The sequence below is a fragment of the Amphibalanus amphitrite genome, unplaced genomic scaffold (assembly GCF_019059575.1).
Source record: "Amphibalanus amphitrite isolate SeventyFive unplaced genomic scaffold, NRLGWU_Aamphi_draft 000258F_arrow, whole genome shotgun sequence".
Taxonomy (NCBI): Eukaryota; Metazoa; Arthropoda; class Thecostraca; order Balanomorpha; family Balanidae; genus Amphibalanus; species Amphibalanus amphitrite.
This window is the reverse complement of record NW_024881753.1, coordinates 73,268-88,147: the sequence shown is the minus strand read 5'-3', so window position 1 is coordinate 88,147 and position 14,880 is coordinate 73,268. Positions and strand designations below refer to the sequence as shown.

General features: G+C 52.1%; 1 protein-coding gene across 2 annotated transcripts in view; it reads left to right on the top strand.

Moving 5' to 3' along the window:
• The first annotated feature begins 7,513 nt into the window (after positions 1-7,513).
• LOC122386652 overlaps positions 7,514-14,880 on the top strand; it is a 30,601-nt gene continuing 23,234 nt past the window's right edge. For both annotated transcript variants that reach the window (XM_043376055.1, XM_043376054.1), the window contains exon 1: positions 7,514-7,731. In XM_043376055.1, coding sequence (XP_043231990.1) covers positions 7,721-7,731 — 11 coding nt within the window. In that variant the 5' untranslated portion in view covers positions 7,514-7,720. The remainder of the gene's footprint in view (positions 7,732-14,880) is intronic.

Here is a 14,880-nt window from a genome sequence, read left to right as displayed (position 1 = left end):
CCTAGTGAATTTCAACTGTTATTTTTTGGTAGTTTGGAAATGATTTGGGCGCCGTATGTCTGGAACGGATGCCCAATCATGCGAGAACAGAAATCAATGTTCCTGCCTCCTGGAGTTTGTATATTCTGCGCTTACCTGGCTCTGTAAACGTTAGATGTTGAGTTTGCTTTCTTTTCCGCTCGAACGCATGCGGTATAGTCTCGATTGCGTCCGACTCGTGTTCGGGAATGTGCGTTGTTGATCGATATGATGTATGGCTTATGTGTATGCAATGTGCTGCCTTTCAAGAAGCGTGCTGCTTTCTGGGATTCGGTTTGCTCTTGTTCTGCCGGCTTTGCAGGGTGTTTTTGTCTTCCGTGAGTGTCAGTCATTCCTACGTGTGTTTTGTTTGAAGTCCGAGTAAGCGCTCTGATAAATCGTTAAGAATTAATATTCTCCAGATGCAGTCATGGAACGGATGGGACGCCATCGCTACGAATTACGATGCTGGTTATGTTTGGAAGACGATTGAGCTTAAATGTTGCGGCTTTCCGTTCGCTGGGTATTGCACGTTTGCAGTGATGTTTATGAGGCAGTTCTTGGAAAAGCTGTATCTAACTAAAACCATGGGCACAGTCTGTGTAAGGCCTTCAATGAATTGAGCAGCCGGCCGTCTATACAGCGTTCTATTGCGATCGTCGATAAGAAGCAGTGACTGCCAACCTTAAGCAGCCAATTGTTTGTGAACTTTACAAATTGGCTCTTTTCGTTATTTGGCTAACTCGGTAATGCTTGCTACTTCTCAGACAGCTGTTGCATTTATCGTACTCTTACGGTGACTGTTGCATTCATCGTACCCGTACGTCCCGCTTACGGTAACTTGCCAGCTATGCCCACGCTTTTAGGGGGCAACAGCGCTATCGCTTACTACTCAGTGCCTCATGAAATAGTTTAGCAACGTAACGCTGCACTCTGATAGTGAAATATTTTAGCGGGGGTTGTGAAAGATAAAGACGCCGCAGAGATGACACGTAGACGGAACTAGTGAAATATGGTTACACTATACCGTGTCAGGAGTAGTTTTCACTCGATGTCGAGAGCTTTCGTCTGTTCCTGCAAATGTTATCAGTTGTGTGAATACACGGAGAAGAAAGGTGTGTGTGCTATGTGTGCTAACATGGTGAAATGATGTCAGTCCTATCAAGCACCGTTTGCCACTGCCAAGCTGCATCGTCCTTAATGGGGCGACTGTGTTGCTAGGAGTAGGTGCGGTCGAAATAGACGGTCGAGCTTTGAATTGTGGTCAGCAGATGGCGATGCACTGACTAGAAACGTCCACCTATGAACGACGGTGTTTCAGGGCAGGTGGTAACGATGTTACGATATTGAAGCAACGCCGAAACAGGCGGGTCCTCACATCTGGATCAGCAAAGGGTGCAGTGACCGTCATCGAACAGCTCGAAATGTTCGGCAAGGCTGGATACGACTTATTTGGAGGACTTATTGTCCTGTGCATCCTCTACAGGCCAGATATGTATCCACATGGTGGCTTGTAGCCAGTTCTGGCCTCCTGGTCTGTGAATGTTGACCGGTGTCCAGTAGCCGTTCAATATCCGTCGGTTAGCTGTTCACCGGTCTACCGGTCTGTAAAGGGTCGCTTCGGGGCAACCGACCAACCGCCCGGCTGACAGGTCTGCCAAGTGCCAACTGAGCTGACCGACCAACCGACGGCGGCGGTGACTGGACCGCCAATGTATGTAGGCCAGACAGTACACCAGACACGTGGCGAGCCGCCAACAGCGCACGGCGCTCGGTGAACCGGGCTGTGCCGAGCAGAGGGTGGGGACGGGACGGTAGAGGGAACATGACCGGTAGAGGATGAGGGGGGGGGACGGTAGAGGATAGGGAACGGGACGGTAGAGGGTAGGGAACGGGACGGTAGAGGGAATATGACCGGTAGAGGATGGGGAGAGGGACGGTTAAGAGGGCGAGGAAGGACGGTAGAGGGTAGTGAAGCGCACGGTGTGAGGATATGGGAGTTTGAGGACTATGAATTTTAGTGTTTGCTGGACCGAAAACTGATGGAACGATGGCCAAGATGTGAGGGGAGGAATAGTGGGATAAGGGGCAGGAAAAGATCGTAAAGCATGAAAAGCGGAGGCTAGAGGGAAATGGGCAGAATGATATAAGGATAAGGAGCGCACTTCTACAGTAGCTCGAGTCTGTAATGTGTTATATACAGCTGTGCCGTATTGCATTCTTCGTGTGGTGTTATGCTACACTGGGCTTCTGCAGTCTCCCGCAGCGCTACGCATTTGTGCCTTATTGCAGTCTCTGGTGTTACACTGCACTGCTTCAATGCAGTCTCCCAAATTTGTGTTTGGCACTGGACAGTATCGTCTCAATTAATCCCCCGTTTGTATTCTGTTGACATTTAAGCTAATTCATTTATGTCTAGCAAGAATGTTATCTGATGTGTGTACGATACGAATGCCCGTCTGCCAATGTCATTCGTCATATATGTGTGGTTTAGAAAGCACCTGTCATACTTCAATGAAACCCAACAGAAATTGTGTGCTAAATTAAGTCATTTGGGACATAATATGACTATAATGGTTTTTAATGAGTCCACAAAATGCGCTCATTTGTGACCGTACCGACTACCGTTTACCTTCACTTCTGCATGATATTAGAAATGCTTACGAGACGTCCGTTTACCTCAATAAGTTTTTTTTGTATATTTGCATTGTTTGTTCATGGCGGAGTCTTTGCTGAAGTGTAACAAAGCAACTCGAATAAAGCACAAAATGTTTACTGTTCCAAGTCCAATACATAGAACACCATAAACATCCAGTGTTAAACATGACTCAAAGTACCGACTCAGCCGTTCCACTGCGGGTGGTAGACTATTCAGTGTCTGCGGTCACGACTTCAGGCTCGACTGCTGCCGAATAGCGGCAGACGCCGTGATGCTCCCAGCACGGCTCGTGATTCACCAGCGCGGCGAGCCACTCGGGATTTAGAGCGTGTGCCTCCGCGGCCCGACCGACCCAGCCGGGGCGGGTGGGGAGCAGACGAGGTGACGATGCTCGGGGGTTGGCTGGTATTGGGGTTGTGGTGACTAAGATGGCTGTTACTCTAGTGATATTGAGATAAAACTTGCTGTCTAACCATGATAGAGAAGCGGTTTTATGATGCCAGGCTGGTCAGGGGAACCAATTCGAAACATTTTTGACGGATGAGCTGGTATACATTCACCGGAGAAAGATTGCAGTTGCAGGAAGAAAAGTGTCCGTCTGCTCGTCCGTATGCTTTCCATTCCTGACGTTTCCCCACCCATCACCGATCCAACCGCCCGTATATCTCCCATCCCTGCAGTCTCCCTGCCCGTCCGTCCATCCGTAGTTGCAGTACCGTACTCACCACCACCCATCCATTCGTGCATTCATACCTACATTCCGTCTATATATGCAGTTCCGTACCCGCCGCCCGCCGGTCTGGGACGGCGGCGACCGATGGAGCCTGTCTAACGGTCTCCGTCGGGCCGTCGGTGGCCGCTGAACTGGTTCTCACGTGCGCCGGGCGGCCGAAACGGGTCACCGCCGGGGTCGCCACTGGGTCAGCCGGCCGGCCGAGTGGAGAGACTGAGACGCTAACCGGACCCGGTGGGAGGGGGAGGGCGCTGTTCAAACAGACCGACCAGTGAGGCGGAGACGCGCCGCTGGCCGGTGCGGTACGGTGGGGAGAGGGATGGGTGGTTGACCGGGCGTGCGGTGGCTTGGCTTGGTCGACCGTGCATGTGTCCCACAATTCATGATACATAGGTACTCAAAAATCTTAGCGTTTTGAGGTTCGACAAAGTTAAATGTGGTCTATATTTAAAGATGCTTTCGAAATATACTGAAGTGCCAAAACTACCTTCGCTGATTTAAATAAGTCAACAAATTGCGTATCTCCGGCTGAAGCCACCACATGATATATTTTAACCCGCGCCCCGTAGGGGGGCCGAAACGGCCCCCCTGTCCTTTTCGGTCGATATCTCCTAAACGGCTGGAGATATCGCCACCAAACTTTCAGGACCCCTCCGGGCATCAATTTTACACATTGTGACCAAAAATTTTTCCAGAGGCTGTGATAGGTTGGCCACAAATGACGTCAGAGTGACGTCATGTTCTGTCATTTTCGACCGAAAAAAGACCTTCTCGAGAAGACCTGTCAGGCCTACAGCTTTGAAGATACAGAAAAATAATCAAGACATAAAAGGTGTAGAATTGACAGGGCTACAAAAATGCTATCTCGGATTTTTGAAATTTTTGAGTTTTGATCCACAAAAATCAAAAAAGCATTTTTTTTATATATTAGCCAAAAAATCCAAAAAAAATTTTGAGTTTCGAAAAAACCGGAATATATGTGATAGTACCTACCGTCTTCTATCTACATACCAAATTTCAGATCGATACCTCGTTTTTTGGCCAAGTTATAGCGAAAAAAAAACTGTTCAAAAATGATGACGTCAAATTTTCAAACTCAATTTTTAGCAATTCTAGAACTCGTAGAGCAAAACAAAGACCACCATTAGACTCCCCGTGACGAGCGGCATCGAATGGATACCCATTTTATGCAAAAATATCTACTTTGAAATTTGACCTAATTTGACCTGACCTTGACCTGACCTTCACCAAAACGTGACCTAGGCTGGCCCCAAAGGCTGCCTAACCCACATAATCGCATTTGTCATGTAAAATGGACCATAAAACATGTATCACACGACACATTCATATTGTGACCCCCGGTGACCTGACCTCGCTGTGACCTGACCTGGTATCAGTGACCTCAGATAGCAAAGTATGTGTTTGACGAACAATATACCATCGATGGTTTTCAATAAATTACCAATTTACTCGATTTCACAGCACATTTCTTGAATTGCCTGTGAACGGTGACAATCTGACCTTTGACCTGACCTGTGACGTCATCGGTTTGACCTAGGTCAATGAAATTTGGTCACAAGGTAGTTCCCGGGTAGGGCTATCAAACGCCGTTTGAATTTTGAAAATCGGCCGGTAACTTTCCGAGATCTTAGGGGGGGGCGGCCGAAACGGCCCCCCCCTACGGGTGGTAGGGTCCGCCGGTAGCCCTACGGGGCGCGGGTTAAGCTGCCAGCTGGCATCGACCGTCTTTTCACTATAACCCATTTTTATCCTTCTTAAATAGCCTACCCATCCTGTGGTTCCGGAACCGGACACATACCTACCGCTGAAAGCAGAACAAAAAATCAATTGCTCCTCGAAAGTTTGACGATCTGAGAACGAAACTGGTCCCGATGCACGCGCTTCGAGATAGCGCTAAACTGGTTCACTGGAGGGAAACTTTAAATGCATCATGTCATCCACTGGAGCCTATTTTTGCTGTGCCTGGTAAAAAAACGAGTGACACGTAAAATGTCAGCATAAATATCAAGTGATATGATATAAAATACTGGAGCATGCTTAATTAACTTGCTGAACTTGCCATGCTCATTGCTCATCCCCTTGCTCAATCACAAAGCACGCTTACGAAGCTAAACGATAAATAGTCCCATCTATACGTCTTCAATAGACCGTGGCGACGCAGAAAGAGATCCGTATACGTCATCCATTGCGCTCGCAGGCCAACCGGCTCGGCCCACCACCGTGACTCATTAGACGCATCCTGGTTGTCGGCGGTGCTACCTCATGAAAAACAGCTCGACCCGCTTGTTTACCATCGTACCGGAGTGGTCATCTCTCTGGGAGTTACGTTGGCTCGCGGGTGGATTCCGGCCGTGCCGGGCAGGGGTCAGGGCGAGCCGGGCGGGCCTTGACCCTGTGCTCCCGGACACGATCGATGGGGAGAACCTCCCCTCCCCTAACTCCGGAACCCCTCTGTCCGTGCCCCTCCTATCCTCTCTGTCCACCGGATGGCCTGTCCGGGACCGGGAGGACAGCCGACACGGGGACGGAAACGGATACACGACGCGCAGTTCCGGCCGGGACGGACTGCCGCGGTCTTGTTTGGTATCCGCCCGGCGAGTATAGGCATTCGTAGGTAATTAGTGGACTTGTGAGACAATTTATATTGCGTACAACTAACTATGTATAGTGAAACTTACAACGTTTCATGGCTATGATAGGTAAGTACGTAAACCACATTTTAGGCCATGAGATCAACGCATGAAAGTTGAAACTCGCTTTCGACTCACATGCAGCTCGGTCTCCTGACACGACAAACTCACACTCATTGGTCAGCGTCTTGGATCTCCACCTAGGACTCAGCGGCACTAATCGGAGAATGATTGATTCCCGTTATAGCTCCGATTCGGGTCAGGGCATGGTTCAGTGACGCTCTGACTGTCGACGTTTGGTCCGACGACACCTAAAGCGACTCTGGTTTAGTTACTGGTACAGTGAAATGTTTGGGTCAGCAATAGTTGGTAAAGTGACGGTATTTAGTCCAGTGATTGCATAGTAATGTTTTCCCGGCCATAGTGATGTGGCCGGTGGTGTGCCTTCTAACTTCTTTGTGAATGTCCATATTATCCGCTGATAATCATTGCTGAAAGAAAATATTCAAGCATTTGCAGAGACATATTTCTGTGTGACATGACACGACAATTATGCAAGTATGCAGCGGGGAAAAGCACTTACGTATTACGTAAGAGCAGTGACTTCATAGTATTAAGCGTTGCTCAAGTTTTGAGTTTCTGAGCTATGCCTGTCAACTGGTGAAATGAGTTCAGTTGAGCCGCCGTAAAATTTATGAATACCATTGGGACTGCGTAGTGCACCACGGTTTTGCAAAGTCGTCTTCGTTGACTTTCCTTGTAACGATGAAAAATAACCGCCAACGCCATGGGAAAGGATTCGCTAGGTGTTCAACATGCAATGCGCGTGACGCTGAAATCTGCAGTAGCTGACTGCACTAGGTAAATTATAATTTTCATAATAGGTGTGGTGGACATGGTGCCTATATTTCTGGTGATAATACATCGCTTTAGCATAGTCCTGTACATAATGTTAAGGTAATTGATCAATCAAGAGACGTTCGTTTGTCAAAATTTGATCGAGTCGAGTCCTTGGCCTGATATCGCGACCATCGACTCAAGATTCAATGAATTCAGGAATAGATCTCGGGGTCTAATTTACATTTATGGGTGCAGAAATGCTTAAAACTAGAATGTATGTAAGACGTCGTTATACACACGCTGATTTTTATAAATATTCAGCATATCTTTATCAACATTTTTAATCAATTCACTTAAATAAAACTTGAATCAGCTATCCCTCGTCATTGAGTCAAAGCACATGTGCGCCCAATTGGGCCACTGGATCGCTCACATCCGTCTTCCGCCTGGTTGCCGTGGAGATGTTCCGGGACCCGGGTCAGCTGGACGGTCACGTGACACGCTCACCCATCACGTGACACCTCTCTCTCCGTGTGACGCACCTGTGACGTCAGAGCGGCGGAGTGACGCGGCGGCGGGGCGGCGGCGGCGGCGGTTGGGCAGTCATCGCCGCTCCGCCGTGGCCGAGGGTTGGGAGCCGCGTCGCGCGCCGCACCGCCTGTTGTTCTCAGCGGCTTGTTGAAGGAGTGAGAGGGGTGTGTGGACGTCAGCTGTGACATCAGGCTCTCCACACAGAGCGACAAAGGAGCGCGGACCAGCAGAGGACCGTCTCAGCGCTCACAGGGACCTGGTCCCATTGATACCGTCACAGCCCGCATCATGGGCCCCAGGTGAGTTATTAAGATACGTCGGCCTTTCAAAGTCGCTATATTTCTGGGATATGTAGCACTCGAAGGATGAGATAAAGAGCAGGTGACAATAAGGTACCCATCTTTCACTGCTTGCATTCGAATAAGCTTCAAACAGTAAGCATCAAAGCCATAGATCTCGTCTCGGTAACTCTGTGATTGTTACAAAATTTAATCCGTTTTTTATTTCAAATGCTGGTTAGCACCTATCAGATGTGCGACCCATTGTTTTATTACTCAAGTGCGAACCTGAGTCTGGCAGCAGATCACGAACCATCCCACGGACTCTGCCACCTTAAAGCCAGGGAATCCTAGCTGTTCATGGAACTTCAAAGCATCCCATCTTCCATCCTTCCCTCTCCCTCTGTCTCGTCCTCTTCCTATCATTCTCTACCCTCCCCTCTTTCTCTCCCCCTCTGTCCTTATAGACACTCAAGGAAGAAGATATTGTCTGTTCCTCTACTACAATCGATTTCGAAGATATGCAATAAAATTACAGAAGCATCCCTGCATGCTGCAAACAGATCCGTGGGCGTTGTAAAAACCACGCCGATGAGAGCCATTTTAGTACGGACGCTGTATCCTCCATACAGAGACGCTCAGTGAGAGAGAGAGAGAGACAGAGGCGCCCAGTGAGAGTGGACAGAGGGCGGGAGGCGGGAGAGAGAGAGGGGGAGGGCGCAGCTCCGGTGAAACCGGGCCGGGCTGGTGGCCGCGGCGGGCTGGCGGCTCCCATTGTAGGCCGCCAGCAGGCGCTGCCCGCGCCGGATCACAAACAATGGTGACGGCAGTCGGCCGGGACACGCACATCACACAGCCGCGCGCAGGATACGCAGGATGGTCCTCCAGAGAGAGCCGTGAGCGCTGAGCTCCGAGCGGCTAACGGGGGCCGGCCGAGCCCCGAGAAAAGGGGAGAGTTTCTAAACGGGGCCGCCCGGTGCAGGTGCGTCACTGTGCGGGGGTGCAGGGTGTCTGGCCCCATTGCATAGCGAGCGGCAGTTTCGATGTGCCTTAACGGGGCGGCCGTGAGCCTTTCTGCATAGCCAATGAACGTCTTGAGTCGGGCTGGACGGATCACACACACACGGCGGGTTTTAATGGCTTCAGCTGCACGTCAAAACGAGGTCGATAAGGAAGTTAAAATTGCGTGTTAAGAGACAGAAAATGACACCTCGGGTCTGTACAGAGGCCGCCGCGCCGCAGAGTCGGCCGGTCCAGTTCCGTGTCGTGAACGGACAATATCACCTCGCCGCAGCCTTGTTGAACCAAGGACGGCGTTACGCATGAGCTCTCACGCACAGAGGTGGGCATACATGGACTGAATTCCAGAGGACGATAACAGGCCGCTCGTTTTCCTTAAAAAAAAAAAAAAATCCACCAATGTCAGCAGTCAGCACGTATTGTGTTAGAGTGGCACCATCGTCCTGTTGAAATTACTGCACAGAGTAATACCCCATTTAGCTCCACTCTTTGGGATGTTTGCGATCTCTGAGATATAATTTTTATCGTCATTTCTCCTTCCATTCTCCCCATCCCACTCTTCTCCTCCGTTACGTGGCCGACCGCGGTGGTCAGCCGTCCGTCCGTCTTGAGCCGCCCTCACCGCCGCCGCCGGGCAAGAGAAACGTCTCCCCTCCTCTCTCCTGCTCCTCCCGTCTCCCCCACTCTCTCCTGCGACTCGTGCGGAGGCCGGTCAGTCCAGACCAGACCAGACCTGGCCACGAGCGAACTGAGCTACGCAGTGGGTCGGTGCGGCGGAAACCAGTTCAGCTGGTAATTCCTGTCCAATATAACATACGGTGGACAGTTTCGAAGGGACAGTCGGGTTAGAGGGAGAGACAGATAAAGAGAGAAAGAGAGAGAGAGAGAGAGAGAGAGAGAGAGAGAGAGAGAGAGAGAGAGAGAGAGAAAGAGCGTAAAGTGAAAGAAAGAGTGACGGGTATGAGTTGGAAATGTGCATTTAGCCAAAACGTGCCAACATGATTGACAACATAGCGCGCACCAAAGCTGATCAGTAGTGAAGCAAATAAAGTGAGCACAACAGCAGCTAATCGCACCACTAGATATCATTATAAGATTCCGGCTATGTATATCTAATCTTTCTCAGAAAGGAAGCACGGTTGACAGGCTAATCACTGCACGCACGGGAGCCCCTCTGATTGCACGTGCCGTCTCTGCAATGTCTCACTGACTGTCGCAATGCCGATATTTTCGTGGCTCGACTGACAATGGCTCCTTTCTGACTGCCGGACAATGCAGCTGCGTTTTGTAACTGTGTGTGCAGCTGGCATGGCGGTTTTGTGAGCACGTGAAGGGACGCAGAGTGGGCTGGGATCGCCGGCAAGGTCGACACGTCAGAAAGGGTACTTACAGAGACGGGGAATCGTGGGACAGGGCCACACTCTGCTGGGCCACTGGAGTCTTGTAGCTGTCGCATATTTGAGAAAATGCTTAGTAAGTGTGTGAGAGAGCTGCTACCGGGAAAATTCTGGACAGTGAGAATGGCGTCAAGTTGAGGTTTCTACAATCCGTCACATTGCGCTCCAGTGGAAGGAAATGTTTTAAGGACTTTCAAAAATGCTGAAGTAAAATGAAGAGCTAGTAAGTCATACCTACCACTTTTTTTAGCAAAGCTAGGGTAGACGTATGTAAGTACCTAAGTGTCTCTGAGCCCAACAAGGAAAGCTACACACCAACATCATCCATCCTTCACCGTCACCGCTACCGTCACCGCCAGTCACCGCTACCGTCACCGCCAGTCACCTGGTAATTATTCACCGGACATTTGACGACATCCGGTCTCGCAATACAAAGGTCCCGGCCGCGGACATCCGGTTAGGGGCGTGCCGATAACGAAAACGGCCCACGTCAGACGCCTTACGCAAAGACTTCGCCAAATCCCTTCCACCAGCCTCGCTACTGTGGGGCAGCTACTGTAACGTTTTCGCCTAGGTTAAGCGGTGACAACATTAGTGACTCGGTTGAGATTAGCCAAGCTGAGATAATAATTCAAAAGGAAAATATTTAATGGCAGGATACATATGTCTTGCCCCAACCCAGTCAAAATGCCTCGTCGGAGTGCCGTTCCAAAAACTTCTCGTCCCTGTACGTTTTTGCCTCCTGTCTTGTGAAATTTGATAGCAAAATTAGCAACTAACTGGCGTTCAGTACATGCATAAGCATGAACGATACGTCCCTGATCATTCAGTTTGCACAGATGCAGAGGTGTGACACTGTCGAGAGTTGTTAAACGCTCTATTTTTTATACAGCCTTAACCCGTTTTCCACGCTGTGGAGCCGCTGCGGTCGCTTCTGATTCGCATCGCTGAATAAATTGCTTTCGTTCTGACGCGTCTAGATTTAACGACCGCAGACTCCTCTGGTGGTCTGCACTCCGCAGAGCTGGTTTCATGTTGACTTACTTGTCCGTTTTGTTGATGCGGGGCTAGTGCTAGGGTTTGAATTCCGTGAAGGTTTTGGCATCTTAGTTTTGAGCTGTACTTGTGAAGCTGGAGCTTAGATCAACCCATTCCTTTGCCTGTGTCGTGTGCCGTGAGATATTTGACCCAGTACTGCCATGTTGGCATTCCTACCGCGTGCCGTGCCCCGACCCGCTGTTCTGGTCCGCTAATCCGTCTACTGGGGGATCTCGGTCATTTTTGGCACGCTGCTGTCACCATGGAGCTGTGTCACCGGACCAGTGTCACCAGTGGTGTCATCACTGGTGTCATCACTGGTGTCATCGCTGACCTGATTCTGACCGCAACAGCTCCCGCACGGTCCACATGCTGTCATTAGGCGCTTGGCCGCGCAGCTATTGTCTGAGCTCGCTATGAATAGAGGCCGCTCGTCGGCGGCAGTCATTTCGCCAGTCAGTGAATATTACAGCCCAGAGCGGACGCCAGTAAATACCGGGCCTAAGGCCGCCGTATCGCCACATGCGAAGGTATTAACGGGGCGAAATGCCGTGATGAAGGCCATCGTGATTACTTTTTAGGGAATATAAACGCTCCGCAATGCTTTTTCACAAATGTTTTATGACGGTTTTTAGCTCAGTTTTAACGGATGTCACCTGATGTCGATAAGCCATTCAAGCTTAGCTTGACGATAATGTTTGATATCCGTAAATAGAGCCTGGATAAAATGCCAGCGCCACTAGTTTGTTCCCTATTGCGCTAAAAAAGCGTTCGTAGGTATTGGAGGTCACCTCTAACCGCGCTGGTGGGCCGTTGGGACCGGCGACGGCGGCTGTTGGCGGACCGGCGGCCCTGCCGTGGAGCGTGACTTCAGGGCTAAAGGGCCCCGCCCGCCGCGTGTGGCGCCGGTCCGCTCCATCCAGGAGTCACGAGCAACACCTGCTCCCTCCCTCTCCCTCCGTCCCTCCCTCCCTCTCCCTCCTCTGTCGTGCCTCAGCCTCCACACCGCGCCCGATCACGACTCCAGCCGAGTATAGCTGACAGGGCAAAACGGCGCTGAAGACGGCTTCCGGCTGCCCCGAACAGCTGAAAGCCGAGCCTAGTGAGACCTGTAACGAGCTGTCTGGCTTGTATGTCTGGCTGTAGGAGCGCCATTGTAAAGCTGCGACATTTTAATGAGCTCTGGAACCTTTGTGCTTCCTTGTTTTGAAAGATCATATTCTTTGTTGGCACTGCCACACGACCAAAGCGTTGACTCAGCTCAGCTTTGCGGCTGTGTCAGAGGGATTAAGGACAACTTAAGACTAAACCACGCCGCTCCCCGACAAATGTAGGTATTGATGTCAGAGCCTTAGAACATGAATGTTGATGCATCTAAAAATGCCGAGCCGATAGTAAAGTATACATTTTGTGTGGCTAAACAGTGAGCACTTCATTATTCCAGCATACGATTTCGTGATAACTTAGAGTATCGCTTCAGATCCTACATCTTAGAACGTCACCATATGTGCGACATACGACAATGTCGCGTGCAATATCACCTGTAGCCACACTTGACCTTCACTATAGCCCGGTCTTCATTTGAGTGAGTCCACCGGCCGGCCCGGCTCTCAGCTGATTGTCAGCCTCCATACCTCCCCCACCCAGGGGACAGTGTCGACCGTTACCCGGACCCTGGCTGTCCCCGGCTCTGAACACGCGCTCACACGCCGCCCCAGTTCATTCACGTCTCCCCCGGGCCAGACTCGCCGCCGGTCTCAGCTAGGGAGCCGCTCTGCCTGTCAGACCCAGCAGTGGAGCGGCCAGTTCCGGGGTGTCACCTCTGCTGCCGCCGCCGCCGCCGCCGCAGCCGGCCGCTGACCCACTGGCCTATATGGCGACCCAGCGCGCGCATCCGCCTTCCCACCGGGCCGCGGCGGCGTCCCCAAAACAGGTCGGCAGGCGGCGCGCGCGCGCGTGGAAGATGGCCCCGCCCGCGGCGCCGCTCGGAGCTCGGTCAAAGTCTGCCGGTCACCTCCGGGAGATGATCGAGAGAGAGAGAGAGAGAGAGAGAGAGAGAGAGAGAGAGAGAGAGAGAGAGAGAGAGAGAGAGGCGGGCGTCACTGCCGCGTCACCACGCGGAGGACGCTCCCCAGCTGTCGCAAGCTGCCGCTGACGTCAGGGAAAGTTATTGGTCGGCGCGACCTGGCGGTACAGCGCCGGACCGACCGAGCGCCTCCGGGCGAGCCGGACGGTCCGGTCCGGCTCCGGGTCCGGTCCCGGAGGTGCGTGTGCGGGTGCTGTGACCTCTGACGAGCCGGAGCCGGCGCCCCGTCAGCCGACGGCGGCCTCTTTCTGCAGTAGCGGCGGCCACATCCGGCGGTTTTACTGGGAACGCACGGCGAGCGGCGCCGATGAAATGGGGCGGCGGCCGAGCCTGAGAAAGCTTCGTGTGGGACGTCAGTGCAGACAGGCTGAATAGATCCAGAAACGCTTTAGTGCAGTGACATATTAAAAAACCTCATGTCAATACGGTCACCTAACGGTGGGTGTGTTATATTGTCTCGGATTCTCTTCACCCTGTTTGACCAGAATATGACGACATGGCAAATCTCTCCTGGCTCCTCAGAATCTGGCACTCGGCGATCTGGCAGAGAGCCAGCGCTGCTCCCAAGACTAGCTCACTGTGCTGCCTAGATCGGCAGCGGCCCACTTTCGACTGGCCAAATGCTTCGACAAGTTTATGCGGCAGCATGGCCGGGGCGGCGGCTACAGCGCGGTTTTGCATAACACCGTGCACGAGTTAGTGTCCGTTGCCATAAACGGTCTGAATCGAGTCATAGCGATCGAGAAACACCGCGCCGCTCCCAGTAGCCTATCTCGCCACCCTCGCCAGCATATCTCGCCTCCCTAGCTACCCTATCTCGCCGTGCCCGCCGTCGTCTGCTTGTCAAACCGCCTCCAACTTCCGCTATGAACGTGACCTAACGGTGGTGGCCGGCGAGCAAACGGTGTCGGACGGTCGTGTTGGCACCGTTCGCGACCGCCGCCGCCGCTGCTGCCTCCGGCGTGTCATCCCCGGTGGCACAGTACCGCTGCAGCGCCGCGGCACGCGCCGGCACGCGCGGCTGGGCTGCATAGCGGATGGACTATAGAGCGGTGAGCTGCAGCTCATTCTCACAGAGCTGCAGTGGGAACAAAGCTCCGGTCCGTGAGCTGCAGCCGTACCAAAGCTCCGGTCCTTGAGCTGCAGCTGTGTCGGGAGGTGTCAGGTCACCGGCTGCCGCAGCGCCGCTCCCGTGAGCCGTCAGAACGCGCGTGGGAGGCGGAGAGAGACGCCATCGGGGCCAGCGGACTGGATCTGATGGGCCGGGCGGCTGGGTCAGACCGAGTCATCTCTGTTTGACTCGATGTTCGGTTCAACGGCGCCTACTCTTACACAAGCTGGTGGGAAGGGCTGTGTCGATAGCCAACGGTTAGAACGGGCCACCGGCACTAACAATGGACAGTAACCTTCTTAAGTGGCAGTTATAGGACAGACTCTGCTCCCTTCCTACCGTATCCGGGTGCTACCCCACTGTGTCCTGATCCCATTTAGAACAGAATGACCCATCGGAGACCCATATCGGTTCTATGCGTCCAGTAAATAGTTCTCGGCCTGGGAGAGCTCCCTCGGCGCTAAAAGAGCGGACGTTATGTGGCCCAGAACACGAGCCACCATCGTTCATTAGTTACA